Raw genomic sequence first — 12309 nt, 5'->3', positions numbered from 1 at the left:
GTGGGCTCAGAAATGGGTCAGTGGACCCGGTCAAACGTCTAACAGGCTTCCTGCGCGTCCCGAGAGTTTGTGTGCATGTGTCTGTTTGTTCGTGCGAGTAGGTTTGTTTCGCCTCTTTTAAACTCCAAAATGGTCACGGACAATTGGACCCATGAGGCCTGAAGCATTCTCTTCGGCCCGTCATTGCTTTACACCGTGAACCCGGTCCATTTCCCTGTGCTATTTAAAGCTTGACGAGAACAGTCGAAATGGAGCCGCGGCGTGGAGCAACCGTAACTAACGCCAGGCAACCGCTTGATACGACCGGAGCAGTTCAGTACACAAACAAGGCGTTTGTTTGGGTGGATCTGAAGTCCTCATCTAGGACCGCAGCGGTAGCTATGTCCCATCCACTTCAACCCCCCCCCCCCCCCCCCCACACTGCCACGCCCTCCTGGCTCTCATTGCTCTCCTCGCCCTCCTTTCTTGCATAACTGCAAGAAAAACAGTCCAATCGTCATTACTTACATTCTCGAAGCGGGTTCAGACCCGATCCCACCGGCAGGTAAAGTGGAAGCACCGCGACCACCTACACCGCCTGTGGGACACAGGCTCTCCCCCGTCAGGGGGGGGGTCGGGTCAGACCTCAGTCGTCCGGGATGGCCGTGTTACAGTTCCCGTGGAAGATGTACACGGGGCCGTCGCAGCGGTAGTACAGCTGGAACACGTCCCCGTAGCCGTGCTCCCGCCACCAGGTGCACAGCTGCCGGTTCCAGCCGCACGCCAGGGCGTAGAAGAGCTGCGGGTGCTCCATGCCGATCATGGAGAAGAAGTCCTGGTCCCCCAGGTGGCCCCTGAAGCGGTACTGGTCCGCCAGCTTGGCCACGTTCCCGGGCTCCAGGAGCTGGTTGTAGAGGGCCGAGGCCCGCATGGCCTTCAGGTCCAGGAGCATCACGCCGCTGTTGAAGCCCGGCAGGCCGTCCGGAGGGGGTTCTCCCACCTTGGTCTTGGGGTTCTCCTTGCGGTACTGCCAGAAGGTGTGTCTGTGGGGGGGAGGCGTGGTGGTTAGGGCTCGGTGGAAGCACTGAGATTAAGAAGGAGAGCTCATAAAGGGCTGGCTCCCCTCCAGGGCTCTTTGGATATAGCACGGCGCTTATGCTCTGGCTCTGCCCCGTTATCCCTGTGACTCAGTGGGAGAGCATAGGGTTGACATTCAAATCCATTAGCGTCGCAGTTTAAGTCACAAAGAATGTTCAAGTATGAAAGAATGGGAAAGAGAACATAGAGGGGTTTCAACATGAGCATTATAAAACTCACCAAAGTATGGTGTTAGGAATCAAGACAAATGGGAGATAAAACTGAAATAACACATTAGTTAATCATCAGTCTGCTGCTATAAGTTCCATGGTCAGTTGATAGGCTGTCAAGGACTTTTTAATTGCTGGGTTCGTTAACTGTCAGTCTGAGAGAAGAGGTGGTGACTCGATTTCAAACTCAAACTTGCATTGAGCTGGGTGCTCTTTTTTTAGATTACTTGACGCAAAATTAAGGGTTTATTTCTTCATTAATTTGTTGGCCCTGGAAAATGGACTTCATTTATAAAGCTCTTTTCAGACCTGTGGCCACTCAAAACGCTTTATAGCACTGGCCTCACATTCACCCACTCATGCCCACAATCAAGACGGCAGCGTCTTCCACACAAGGCAGCAGTCAGCTCATGGGAGCAGTTGGGGTTAGGTGCCTTGCTCAGGGACATTTCCAACACGTGGCAAAAGAAAATTATGCTTGAGAACAAATTTTTCTTTATGAAGTAAAAAGTTACAAGTTGCCGGTGCAGATTTAAATCGATGACAGGGCATGAGGACTGACCCCAATTCACCACTGCATTAAGGAGAAGTGCCAAGATTTCTCCTCTGAAGATTCTGTGTTTCCACAGTAGCTATGGAATGTCTACGTGAGGAATGTGAAGTATAGAGTTTGGGATTGCGGCTGGGTGTTTTCTCAGCTGGGGTTAGCCCAAGGGACCAGAGACAGTTTGGGTTCGGTTAATGACCCAATGGGCCTCCGATAGGTCTGGTGTCCGCAACCTATAGCCTCCCTCTTCCCTCACCACCTAAATACCCATTACATCTACCGACAATGGATGAAGCAAACATGAATTCCTTGTTTATTTTGTGAAAAATGCACCATAGTGCATTCAAAGCTGGCTCAACTCATAATTCACTAGAAATGCACTGAATAGCTTAGGTCAAAAAGATAGGAACAGCCGGAATAACATGTCTAGCATTAATAATTAACCACCAGTAAGAATTTCTAAGTTAGGCCAAGTCCAGATAAAGAAAGTACATGTCCACAACAGAGATCACTATATTACCGATCTTTGAGTTTGTTTCATTTAGCTTCAAACACTTAAAATAACTTTAATTTAAACTAACCATTTTCTAAAAATATTCACATATATCCATGTTTATAAACTGAGAATTAAAGTGCCACTCTCAAACAATTGAGCTATTGAATGCTAGAAAAAAACAAAAACTTCAAGACTTTTGAAAAGGAATAGCGTGCAACCATTTGCCCTCGAGAGATTCTTGTATCAATTTGTTGAGCCAGCTGGCTTATCGCTTAATCAAATGAAAGCGTGTACTTAGTGACTGGGCTCTTGATGCAAAAATAGCTTTTGAGACCACCGCTTTGAAGATAACCCCCGGAGAGGTTTCTACGGAAGATACACTGGCGGAACGGCTCATCAGTGTGAGACGACCAGCCGCCTGGTCTAAACGGAGAGGTAGCAGATATACTGGCGGAATCATCAGTGTGAGAGGACCAGCGGGCGGGAGTAGTGAACAGTGAGGTTTTGACAGCAGATGTCTGGCGTTTCTGCTCATCAGTGTGAGAGGAACGGCCGTCCTGACGGGTGAACCAGTCACCAAAACCGACTTGTGGGGTTGCTTGTGTCCTTTCAGCTGTCGTACTCATGCCATCCATATGTTGACTGTACAGAGTAAAACAGCAATGGGGAGGGTGATCAGGCTTTTACTGCTATATTGCTCTCAATCCTTGTTCTCAGGAACAAACATCACAACTTTGTGTGAACACACTCGATCTGAGAAATACAGATCTGAAGGAGTAAAATATCAATCTTGTTTCCAAAAACCACTCATCCTTTCTTTAAAAGCTTTGTTTTTGTGCTCTGTGGTGTGCTTAGAGGGGGGGGGGGGGACCCAATCAGGTATTAGTTTAATTCCAACATTTGGAGTTGGGAGTGGCAGCAGAGGTAATCGTACTGAGCAATTTGCTCTGCAAGGTGCAATGAGCTGCAACTCTGAGATACATGAACGCTGCTGGAAAACGAGTTAATTTCCTTCCTTTTGTTGTTGTTTTTTTGCATAGAGATTCTTGGAATCTTGACAAGAGCTAAAAGTGCTGAACCCAAAGCTCCACTCACGATGCGCAAGCTCAAGACAAAGGTAGATGTCGTCCACTTCACAGAGTCTGTTATCTTGAGGAAAGCCCGAGGATCTCTGATCGGCCTCATGCAGAGATGTTCTCCATCTCTGAACAAGTCAATGAATTAAATACGGCCCTTGCATATGAAGCAAATCACATACCCACGGCAGTGTAAAACCGGAAATAGAACTTGGATAAAAACAGCTCCAAACCCTGAGAAAACGCTGAAATATTTAGAGAGAAAGAGGTCCGAAATACATTGGCGACGTGGAAGTGGAAAAAGACAAGTATGCATTATGGGCTTGAGTTAATGAGCAGCAATCTTGTTAATACATACTATCCTCTACCTCCGTGTTGCTCCTTGGAAATATAACCAAGTTTATCTCACGGTTTATCAATGTGTTCATGATGAAAATACATCGGTGGGAAGACTTTAAAAGGAGGCGCAGTTGAAGCTCCAGACGAAGTACATGCATCTCCACTCTGAAGTTTCAACAAACCTACTAGGACAGAGTGTGTATGTGGCTGACCTATATACGCGGGGCTGCCACTTTATATATAAATAACTTGGGTGTGAATATACGATTTAATGTGCTTGTTCACATGGCTTTTATTGTGCCGACTCTTCTGTAGTAGTTTTCGCTCAGGGGATTTAAAGATCTCCACAGTCTATGTTTCTTGAGTCGCGAGTGTCTACGTGCGCCGAGACACATATTTGGATCGGGGAAGGGAAATATTTACACAGTGCGGTTTAGGACTAAGGAGCTCATGTTTAATAGACTGCCGCGGTCTGCATTCAGCACAGACCACAGCAGGACATTCAGCTATCTCTGGCAATTAGTTTGACGTTAAAGCCTCACTGTAACAGATGCTAATGATGGAGACACAGAGAGCGAGGGGAAAGAGAGCAGGGGGCTTTACTGGTGCTCACGTCAGCTAATTATGTTTGCCATTTGGGCTAATCAGGCTCCAAAAAGACCATTCCTTGTACCCAGAATTGTAAAAGAACTGACAATTATTTTTGATTGATATGATTTAACATAAGATGATTTAATGTGTGATTAAAGCTACTCATTTGTCCTTGCAGCGGTTTAGTCTCCATTCTTTCCAGGGTAGCCCTGTTGCAACTCTGTGTTGCAGCAATTCCAATTTTTGTAGTTTCTCCAATCTTGATTGTATGTTTAGTGTTGTCAACATCCGAAAAACGATTTTAGATAGCTTCATGTTGATAAGCAAACAACTATTAAGTGCTTTGTTGTTGCGACACATTTAGTGATAAAGCAGTAGATACAATCTTTTGTTTTTATAAGCAAGAAAAATTAATTTAGGACACTAAATGTGGATTGTTCTGCATGTAAATATGGATTCTGCTGCATGTTCTTCCCTAATGACGGATCAGCTGTCAATATCCACCTGCCGTTAAACATAAGCAGCTCTGTACTGGGGCAGAATGTCCGTCCTCTACGCCACATAATACTGGTAATTTAGTTCTTGGTGGAGATGTCAAACAACCAAATTGCATGAATAACTGAACGGCGGAACACCCTAATCTTGATTCCGTAACCATTTGTGACAGACTTTCATAAGCAATGACAGCCATACAAATGTTCATCCAGGACATTCTTACGAAAACCATGACTGCATCAGCTCAGTCCACAGTAATATATACATTATGAAATATATTACCTCGCTTTTTTTTCTCTCTACGATTTTTTTTTGTAATTGAGAACTTTGAAATCTCCCCTTAAAAAAATACACAAAATGTTCAAATAGAAAATAATTGGTAAATATGTATCCAGATGCACTATAAAACATTTAATGAATGAAAATCAAAAGCACGATCTAAATTTGATTGATTGCACAGCCCTAGTTCCATATCTTCTGGCTTCGGATGAACACAACAAACTCTTCAACCATCAGTATTTCTTAGCCGAGTTTCTGGCGGACACCAGCTTTCGCACAGTGCCAGTTCACAAGCCTTGTCCATCCGGCTGCGTGAGGTTTTCCCCCGCTCCTCGCCACCCTCTCAACTGAAGTGTTTCTCTCATTTTGTGGGCACTGACAAACAGAAGCAGGGACAATCTGTGCCACTACTCCGCTAGAATCAATCCATCACTTTGTTCCAAACAGGAACTTCCTGATCTCTCACGACTGTACATAACCGTGGTGTTGTTGGTCAGGAGTCCAGCTCTGCCTGTCAACACATCCAAGACACACTGCCTCTCCTCACTGCTGTCGAGTTAAGGAAGCCTGAAACGTGTGCATCGATGACGCGTTGGAAAGTATTGACAAATTTGCTCAACTCTAAACTATAAAGCCTTATTTGCAGTTTGGAGTGATGCTACACAAGCACAGGATTCACATGCGATGATTAATACGCGTTTAAACTACACTGACAATGTTGTCATACGCTTCCTTGATCGCATCCGAACGTATTCTCGATGATCGGATCTTAATGAGTGCTGAATGTGCCTCGGAGGGCCTTCGCACCTGAATTCCTTTGGGATCCTTTTGTGGGAGGATCGCCCTGTCACAACACATTTTAGTAGCAAGTATGAAAGCCTTTGCTAGTGATGTTCTCCAACAGCCGGTGGAAAGATGCTGCATCGTTTCCTCTAATGAACTTTTCTGAGTGTGTTCTTTTAAATAATGCCCTTTGTATTAGCATCAAACAAGCGCAGGGAAGCGAAAATTATGCTTTCAGAAAAGCACTTCCGCATAGGTGCGTGTTGAAGCAAAGCATGGGCTCGCACGCAGACTTTTCAAGATGGATAAAGATGTCTTCAGTGTTGGGCGGATAAGTTCCTATATTTGGACTCAATTTAGACTCACAATTTCAAACAAAGGTTACTTAGAAAAAGTAATTATATCAGTGGGGAGACCTTTCCACCATTGTGGACCAAGGACACAAAACAATCAAGACTTATTGAGCAGCTGCTAGGGTTCCCACGTAGTGAGAGAGTAGCAACCCATTTGGCAGTCATAGAGCCTAGTGAATGGTTTGACCGTGTCCTGGATTTAGGAAGGGCCAGAGCCGACCGCAGCACAGTAGGCTATTACAAGTGTCTTGAATGGGATTCGAGCAGCCGCCGGTATCCGGTGCAGTGTTACACAATGCATGTTTTCCAAGTCTTCTTTTCTGGTACATCATTTCTCGGTATTAAGGGTTCAAAGAAGAAAAAGTGAAGGAATGTCGACCTACTTGTCAACAAATTCACATTTTCGAGAAAGCAGCAACACAAAAAAATAAAAAGTTTAAAAACGTGTCAATTTTTCATCTATATTCGTCAACACAGTAATATATGCCATATTATCACGGTTACGGTTTTATTGCCACAATGCGAGTCAAGCTGAATTGGATTCTTGCCCTGGCAGCTCTCTAAGATCTCATACGCTCGTGTATTTAATTCATTGTATTTCCTCTAAGGGACAAGTTTACGGCACAAGCACAAGAAGCTGTCAACTCCGACAGATGCCATGTGCAGCCTGGCACTCGGGGCGGAGGGAGCGAGGATGCAGCGGGAGATGTGTCGTTATGGGGCAGTTTGTGGCTAATTACATTAGTGCACGCATTAGCACAAACTTGCACAAATTAGCACATATGAGCCGTCAGTGTGATGGCAGATGACTGGAATGACCAAGTAAGTACTATGAAGTTTTAGTAGAACCTGCTAATGCTATGATTTACAGAATATCTAAAAGGCATAGGTATGTTGGTCAGTGCAAAGACACCTTTGTATTGAAAACTGTTTCACACTGCACCTTGTATTAGCCAATAATGAACATTTACTGCTGTAATAGACATTTAAATTACTTACACACACAGACCTAAACCTATCCAACAAAGCATGCCACCAAATGTCAAGTTTGTTCTTCTTGGCCTACATTGTTGAATAGGTGAATGATACAACTATGGAAATAACTTCATTTCTAATATCCCATGGACTGCACCATCAACAATTGCGGGGATTAGCTGCTGTGGCACAAGAAAGGAAAAAGCCTTCATCTTCCATTTAGTAAAAAAAAAATAGATTCAGAACAAAACCCACAGGTGTGCATGAGGTAAATACACACCGTGTACTCTTTCGGCTAGGCAGCCCTTTAGTGAATGGCTCCTGAAGATGCAATACAGATACACAATGTGCCGGTGTGCAGCACATTGCTCGAGATGCCATGCTGCTACGGCAGGCAGATGGAACATTTGTCAGAGAATGTGGTCCATTCTACTCTTCCCCATAGGCCCAATCCCATTTCTACCCTTTACCCCTTCCCCTTCCCCCTTGTTTTGAAGGGGTAAGGGGAAGGGTTAAGGGGTAGAAATGGGATTGGGCCTTAATCTGCTATGGTGTGGTCGAGTTGAGGGAACAGGAGGAGGAGGAGACGATAACAAAGACACAGAGAGGCTTGGACAGAACATGTGTTGCAGTGTCTTGTTCCATATTGCCACATATGGGTTATGGCCATCTACAGGCATCATTGACTCAGCTGGCTGGCTTTAATGGATGGGGTCGTGCTCCTGAGGCTGATATATTGATATGTGCGGGCTCATGCCTTGTCATGCTTTACTACAGATTCAGACTCCCGTAAGAGAGTTCAGCAGGTTAAATATTAAAATTGGGAGAATCCCAATACCAGAACCAATTTATAGGAGGATATGAAGGATGTGGCTTTGTTACGTCCAAGAATGCAAAAAAATAAATAAATAAATAAATAGGAATCAATCAAGCAAAACCTTTTACGTTTTAGTGATCAAAAAATAATAATACCAATGCGGTACAAGGTTTACATTGTTTAGTTAAAGACATTGACTGGATTCGATTAACAGAGACTCTGCAGCTGTATTAAAACGTGGATGGATCCCACCCACCATACCACCGGCACAACACAGAGACTGCAATCACTAATGGGGGGGGAGGGGGGAAGCGGCCAGCAGTGGCTTAGTGATGCAAGCGACATCCAGGCGTGATGTTCTTGTGTGCCGTAACTAATGTGGAGCCACGTGAGGGTAACCGGTGTATTAAATGCACTGGTCTTACAAGATTGTATCATTGAACTCTTACAATTGATCCGTTGGATGGCACACATTTCCAATCCCATTACTACGTCACTGTTCAGAGTGGCTTACGACACAATTAAACTGCTAGGGAAACACTGAAAAACCTCCCAGTAATTACATAAATGCAACTACTTAAGAAGAAATAGAAAATTATAATGTATAGTGTCGTAAATATTTGGCCTGTTAAGCCCTATGAGACTGTAATGGTGATTAAGGGCGATACAAATAAAATTGAATTGAATAATGGTTTCCAATACTGAAAACCGCAGTGAATCCCTCCCATGTTTTCCACAATTTTATTTTCCTCAGAAACTTTCCTTTGTTAAGGGACCAACACCTCGGGGAGGGAGTAGTTTGTTGAATGGAAAGAGACCCATCGAGATGATGCAAACACGTGGCAAACATGTCATGCCTTCCATTGCCCAAACACAGGGCCTGCTACATTTTATACATCTGCACCAATGCCTCAAAAAAACAAAAAAAAAGGCATGACTGTAAAAGAGAGGGGGACAGAGGGGGAGAGAAAGGGACATTAGAGGACATATAGCAACAGGCCCCGGCTTCCTGTTGTTTGCGTCAAACCAAAGTAAATGACGATGACCTTCGAAATGTCGAAGCACTTGCATGGAAGTGTCCCTGCGGTCACTAGGAATTAATTTTGTCCGGTTTAACCTACCATTTTTGCTCCCCGAGGATGAAACTTGACCCTTGCGGGAAATGCAGCAATACAGACTTTCAGGGCGGCATTCACTTGCACCCCAGCACTTAACACTAACTGAGCTGACCTGTAACACAGGCATTACACTGGCACTACAAATCAGTGCCTGACATAATCCCCATAAAATGCACATGTGGCATATCTGATCAAGTCGTTTGAAACAGCAGGGCGAAGCATGCACATTCATGCGATCACATTTCTAGGGTACCAGTGTTTCGGTTGTCACAAAAATCCAGGGAACATGGTGTCCCATATTCACTCCCCATTGCATCAACCAGATCCCTGCTAAAAACACCTTCCTCTTCCCTGCTACTGTCCTCATCTTGAGACACACACACACAAACACACACACACATACAACCAAGCAACAGGTCGCAGAAACAATGACCTGTCCTTCAATCATTTTCCAAACATACCACCACCACCACCATCACCACCAGTACATCTTTAGTCGAGTGGAGACTAAGAGGCTTCTGCTGATCAGTATGTGAACAAAATAAAGTCTTGATGCGTTTTTCATTACGATACCACCACAAGATAGCCCACATTTTTGCCCAGCTGGGCAGAAATGTGGGCTATCTCGTGGGGATATCGTAATGAAAAACACATCAAGACTTTGAGATTTGTATCGTGCAAATTTGAAGATGTGCACGATACAAATCTTCAAATGAATATTTGTTTCTGCAGTCACCCGAGCCCCACACCTGACACCGACACTAGTGACGTTAAGTGGTTGACGTGGGGAAACTGTGCGTACCTGTAGACCGGCTGCATCTCCCTGGTGATGCCCAGGACCGCCCCGGGGGGAAAGTGGTCAAACTGCTTGAAGAGGTCCCTGATGTTGGTCCTGTACTTTAGGTCCAGGTCCACCTGAACGATCCGCGACAGGCCTGGAAGAACGTGCTTCGTTATGAGACTTCCATATTCATGCCTTGCCGTTCGTTATGACACTTCTTTATTCATGCTCTACCATTCGTTATGACACTTCTTTATTCGTGCCTTACCGTTAGTTATGACACTTCTATATTCGTGCCTTACCATTCGTTTTGACACTTCCATATTCGTGCCTTAACATTAGTTTTGACACGTCCATATTAGTGCCTTAACATTCAACCAAAAATTATGCATGTGTGGAGAAAATAAATGAAAGTAAAGTCTGCTGACTGGCATCAGTGGTTCCCATTCAAATAATTGGTGCTTGGGATACATGGGCAGATAGGAGAAAACGAGAAAAGAAAGTGTACAAAGGGCTTGCAATATACCTTAGATAAAATATTTGATTTATCCAATAGTTTTATTGCTGTATACAAAACAATTCAAGTCCTGCATGCCATATTTATTATCTTCCCCCAAACCCCCTGGCAACCAAGTGTGTACCTCAAGCCATGCCATTACCCAAACACCGTTGTTCAGTTATGATTGTACCTACCCCCATGGCTTTGAAAACAAAGCATTACAACAATACAGGTTCCCCTACTTACATCTCAAGGTAGAGTGCTTTTTCATCAATGTAGTTTTAGCCAAGACTTTCAGCTACCAAAGCGCTGCAAGAATAACCTCAAGTATGGAGTAGAATTATGTGGGAGCATTTTTTCTATCGAGATCCATTACTACCGGGGAAGAAACTTGGGTTTTTTTTAGATGAAAGATGGTACTGGATTACTGAGGGGAATCAATGCACTCATTTGGATAATCCTCAACCTTTCAGGAATTCCGGTGGCTTTTACACCATTGAATGGTTACATAGGAAAGCCATGAAGAAAAGAAAGCATGAAGCATATGTTAAACAAAGAATAGCATGGTGGAGCGTTTGAGTGCTGCAAATGCTATCTTACAATCTTTGTAGACAAGTGAAAACACTAAGTATCCAGGAACTATGAACCTGTCATCTGTTCATTGTTTCATGATCATTGTTTTCCTGGTTGCCCTGGTGATGAAATGTTGGGAAATCCTTTGGGACACCGGACTCGTACGCCATGGAAACAACGTGATTACTGCACTGGTGGATGGTTGCCATGTTGATTTCACATTGATGACATGAAAGTTATTGATTGGATCAGGTTTTCAGTCCCTGCCATGGTGTTGAAATAGAGCAATAGGATTCTCCTCTATGGTGTTACGGTCTCATGAAGTCAAACTACTTAACTGCGAATATGAGAGAAACTAAGCAAGTCTTACAACTAATCAAAAAATAAAGCCTTAATTAATCAAGTGGTTAGTTCCTAACTTAAAAATCTTTGTTGTCCTGACTTAAAATATGGCACGATGATGAAAACAATCGCATAATATAAAAGACAAGAGTAATAAAGTCTAGTGCAACAAAGTAAGGGGCCGGGCATCTAAAAATATTAAATACACTGCCAATTTTGAGTGACTAAAAAATTTCGAGTTACATGATGGTGTACAATGATGGTGTACACATTTTGGCATAACGCATTGTAATTGTTGGCCTCAACTGACAAAAGTCAAAGTTCATTGTGGAATTCAAACCGACGGGTCGGGGGCAAATGCAGGTTCTGACTGTAAAGGGCCAGACATCACACAAAACTGAGCCTATAGGGGGGGGGGGGGAAGAAAAGAAAAACACAAACTTGGCCTTAACTAAGCTTGTTCAAACACTAAACAATGAGAGGTCACTGGGCTTCAGCATGGCTGGAGCGAAGGGGCTTTGAGGGAGAGACATAAATAAATCAAAATAAACTGGGCTAGCTAGCGTCAGCCAGTTCGGTCTTCCTATCCAAACAAGGAAGTGACCCGTCACAATGCCTTCATGCGCTATGCCAACAGCGTGGCGACCGGAAGAGAGTCCTCTCTGATGCCGTGGTTGTGTTCTGTTTATACTTGCTGGGCTTAGCCAGAGGTGGGGTTGTGGGAATAGGTGTTAGTCTGTTACAACATTGGGGACGGTGGCATTTATTCTATGTTGTGTTAAAGACTTAGCACGTGACCTCAGTCGTGTAGTTCACCGCTGTGAAAAGTCTTGTGCATTCCACGATCCCCTCTTTGTGACAGCTACCGTGACACCTAATAATGCTACAGGGTAGAGCTGGTGATTCCTATGAAAACACCCTTGCCGTTTCATATTTAGGGCTGATGTGGTGGCTGGACT

At 44.2% G+C, this 12309-nt stretch overlaps 1 protein-coding gene across 2 annotated transcripts in view; it reads right to left on the bottom strand.

Moving 5' to 3' along the window:
* Positions 1-421: 421 nt before the first annotated feature.
* xxylt1 (xyloside xylosyltransferase 1) overlaps positions 422-12309 on the bottom strand; it is a 19444-nt gene continuing 7556 nt past the window's right edge. For both annotated transcript variants that reach the window (XM_056604506.1, XM_056604507.1), the window contains exons 5-6: positions 9958-10090; positions 422-1022 (exon numbers count right to left, since the gene is read on the bottom strand). In XM_056604506.1, the coding sequence (XP_056460481.1) occupies positions 626-1022; positions 9958-10090 (530 nt within the window). In that variant the 3' untranslated portion in view covers positions 422-625. The remainder of the gene's footprint in view (positions 1023-9957; positions 10091-12309) is intronic.

Source organism: Gadus chalcogrammus, chromosome 12 (assembly GCF_026213295.1).
Source record: "Gadus chalcogrammus isolate NIFS_2021 chromosome 12, NIFS_Gcha_1.0, whole genome shotgun sequence".
Lineage (NCBI taxonomy): Eukaryota > Metazoa > Chordata > Actinopteri > Gadiformes > Gadidae > Gadus > Gadus chalcogrammus.
The sequence above is the reverse complement of the archived record's forward strand: the minus strand, read 5'-3'. Positions and strand labels throughout refer to the sequence as shown.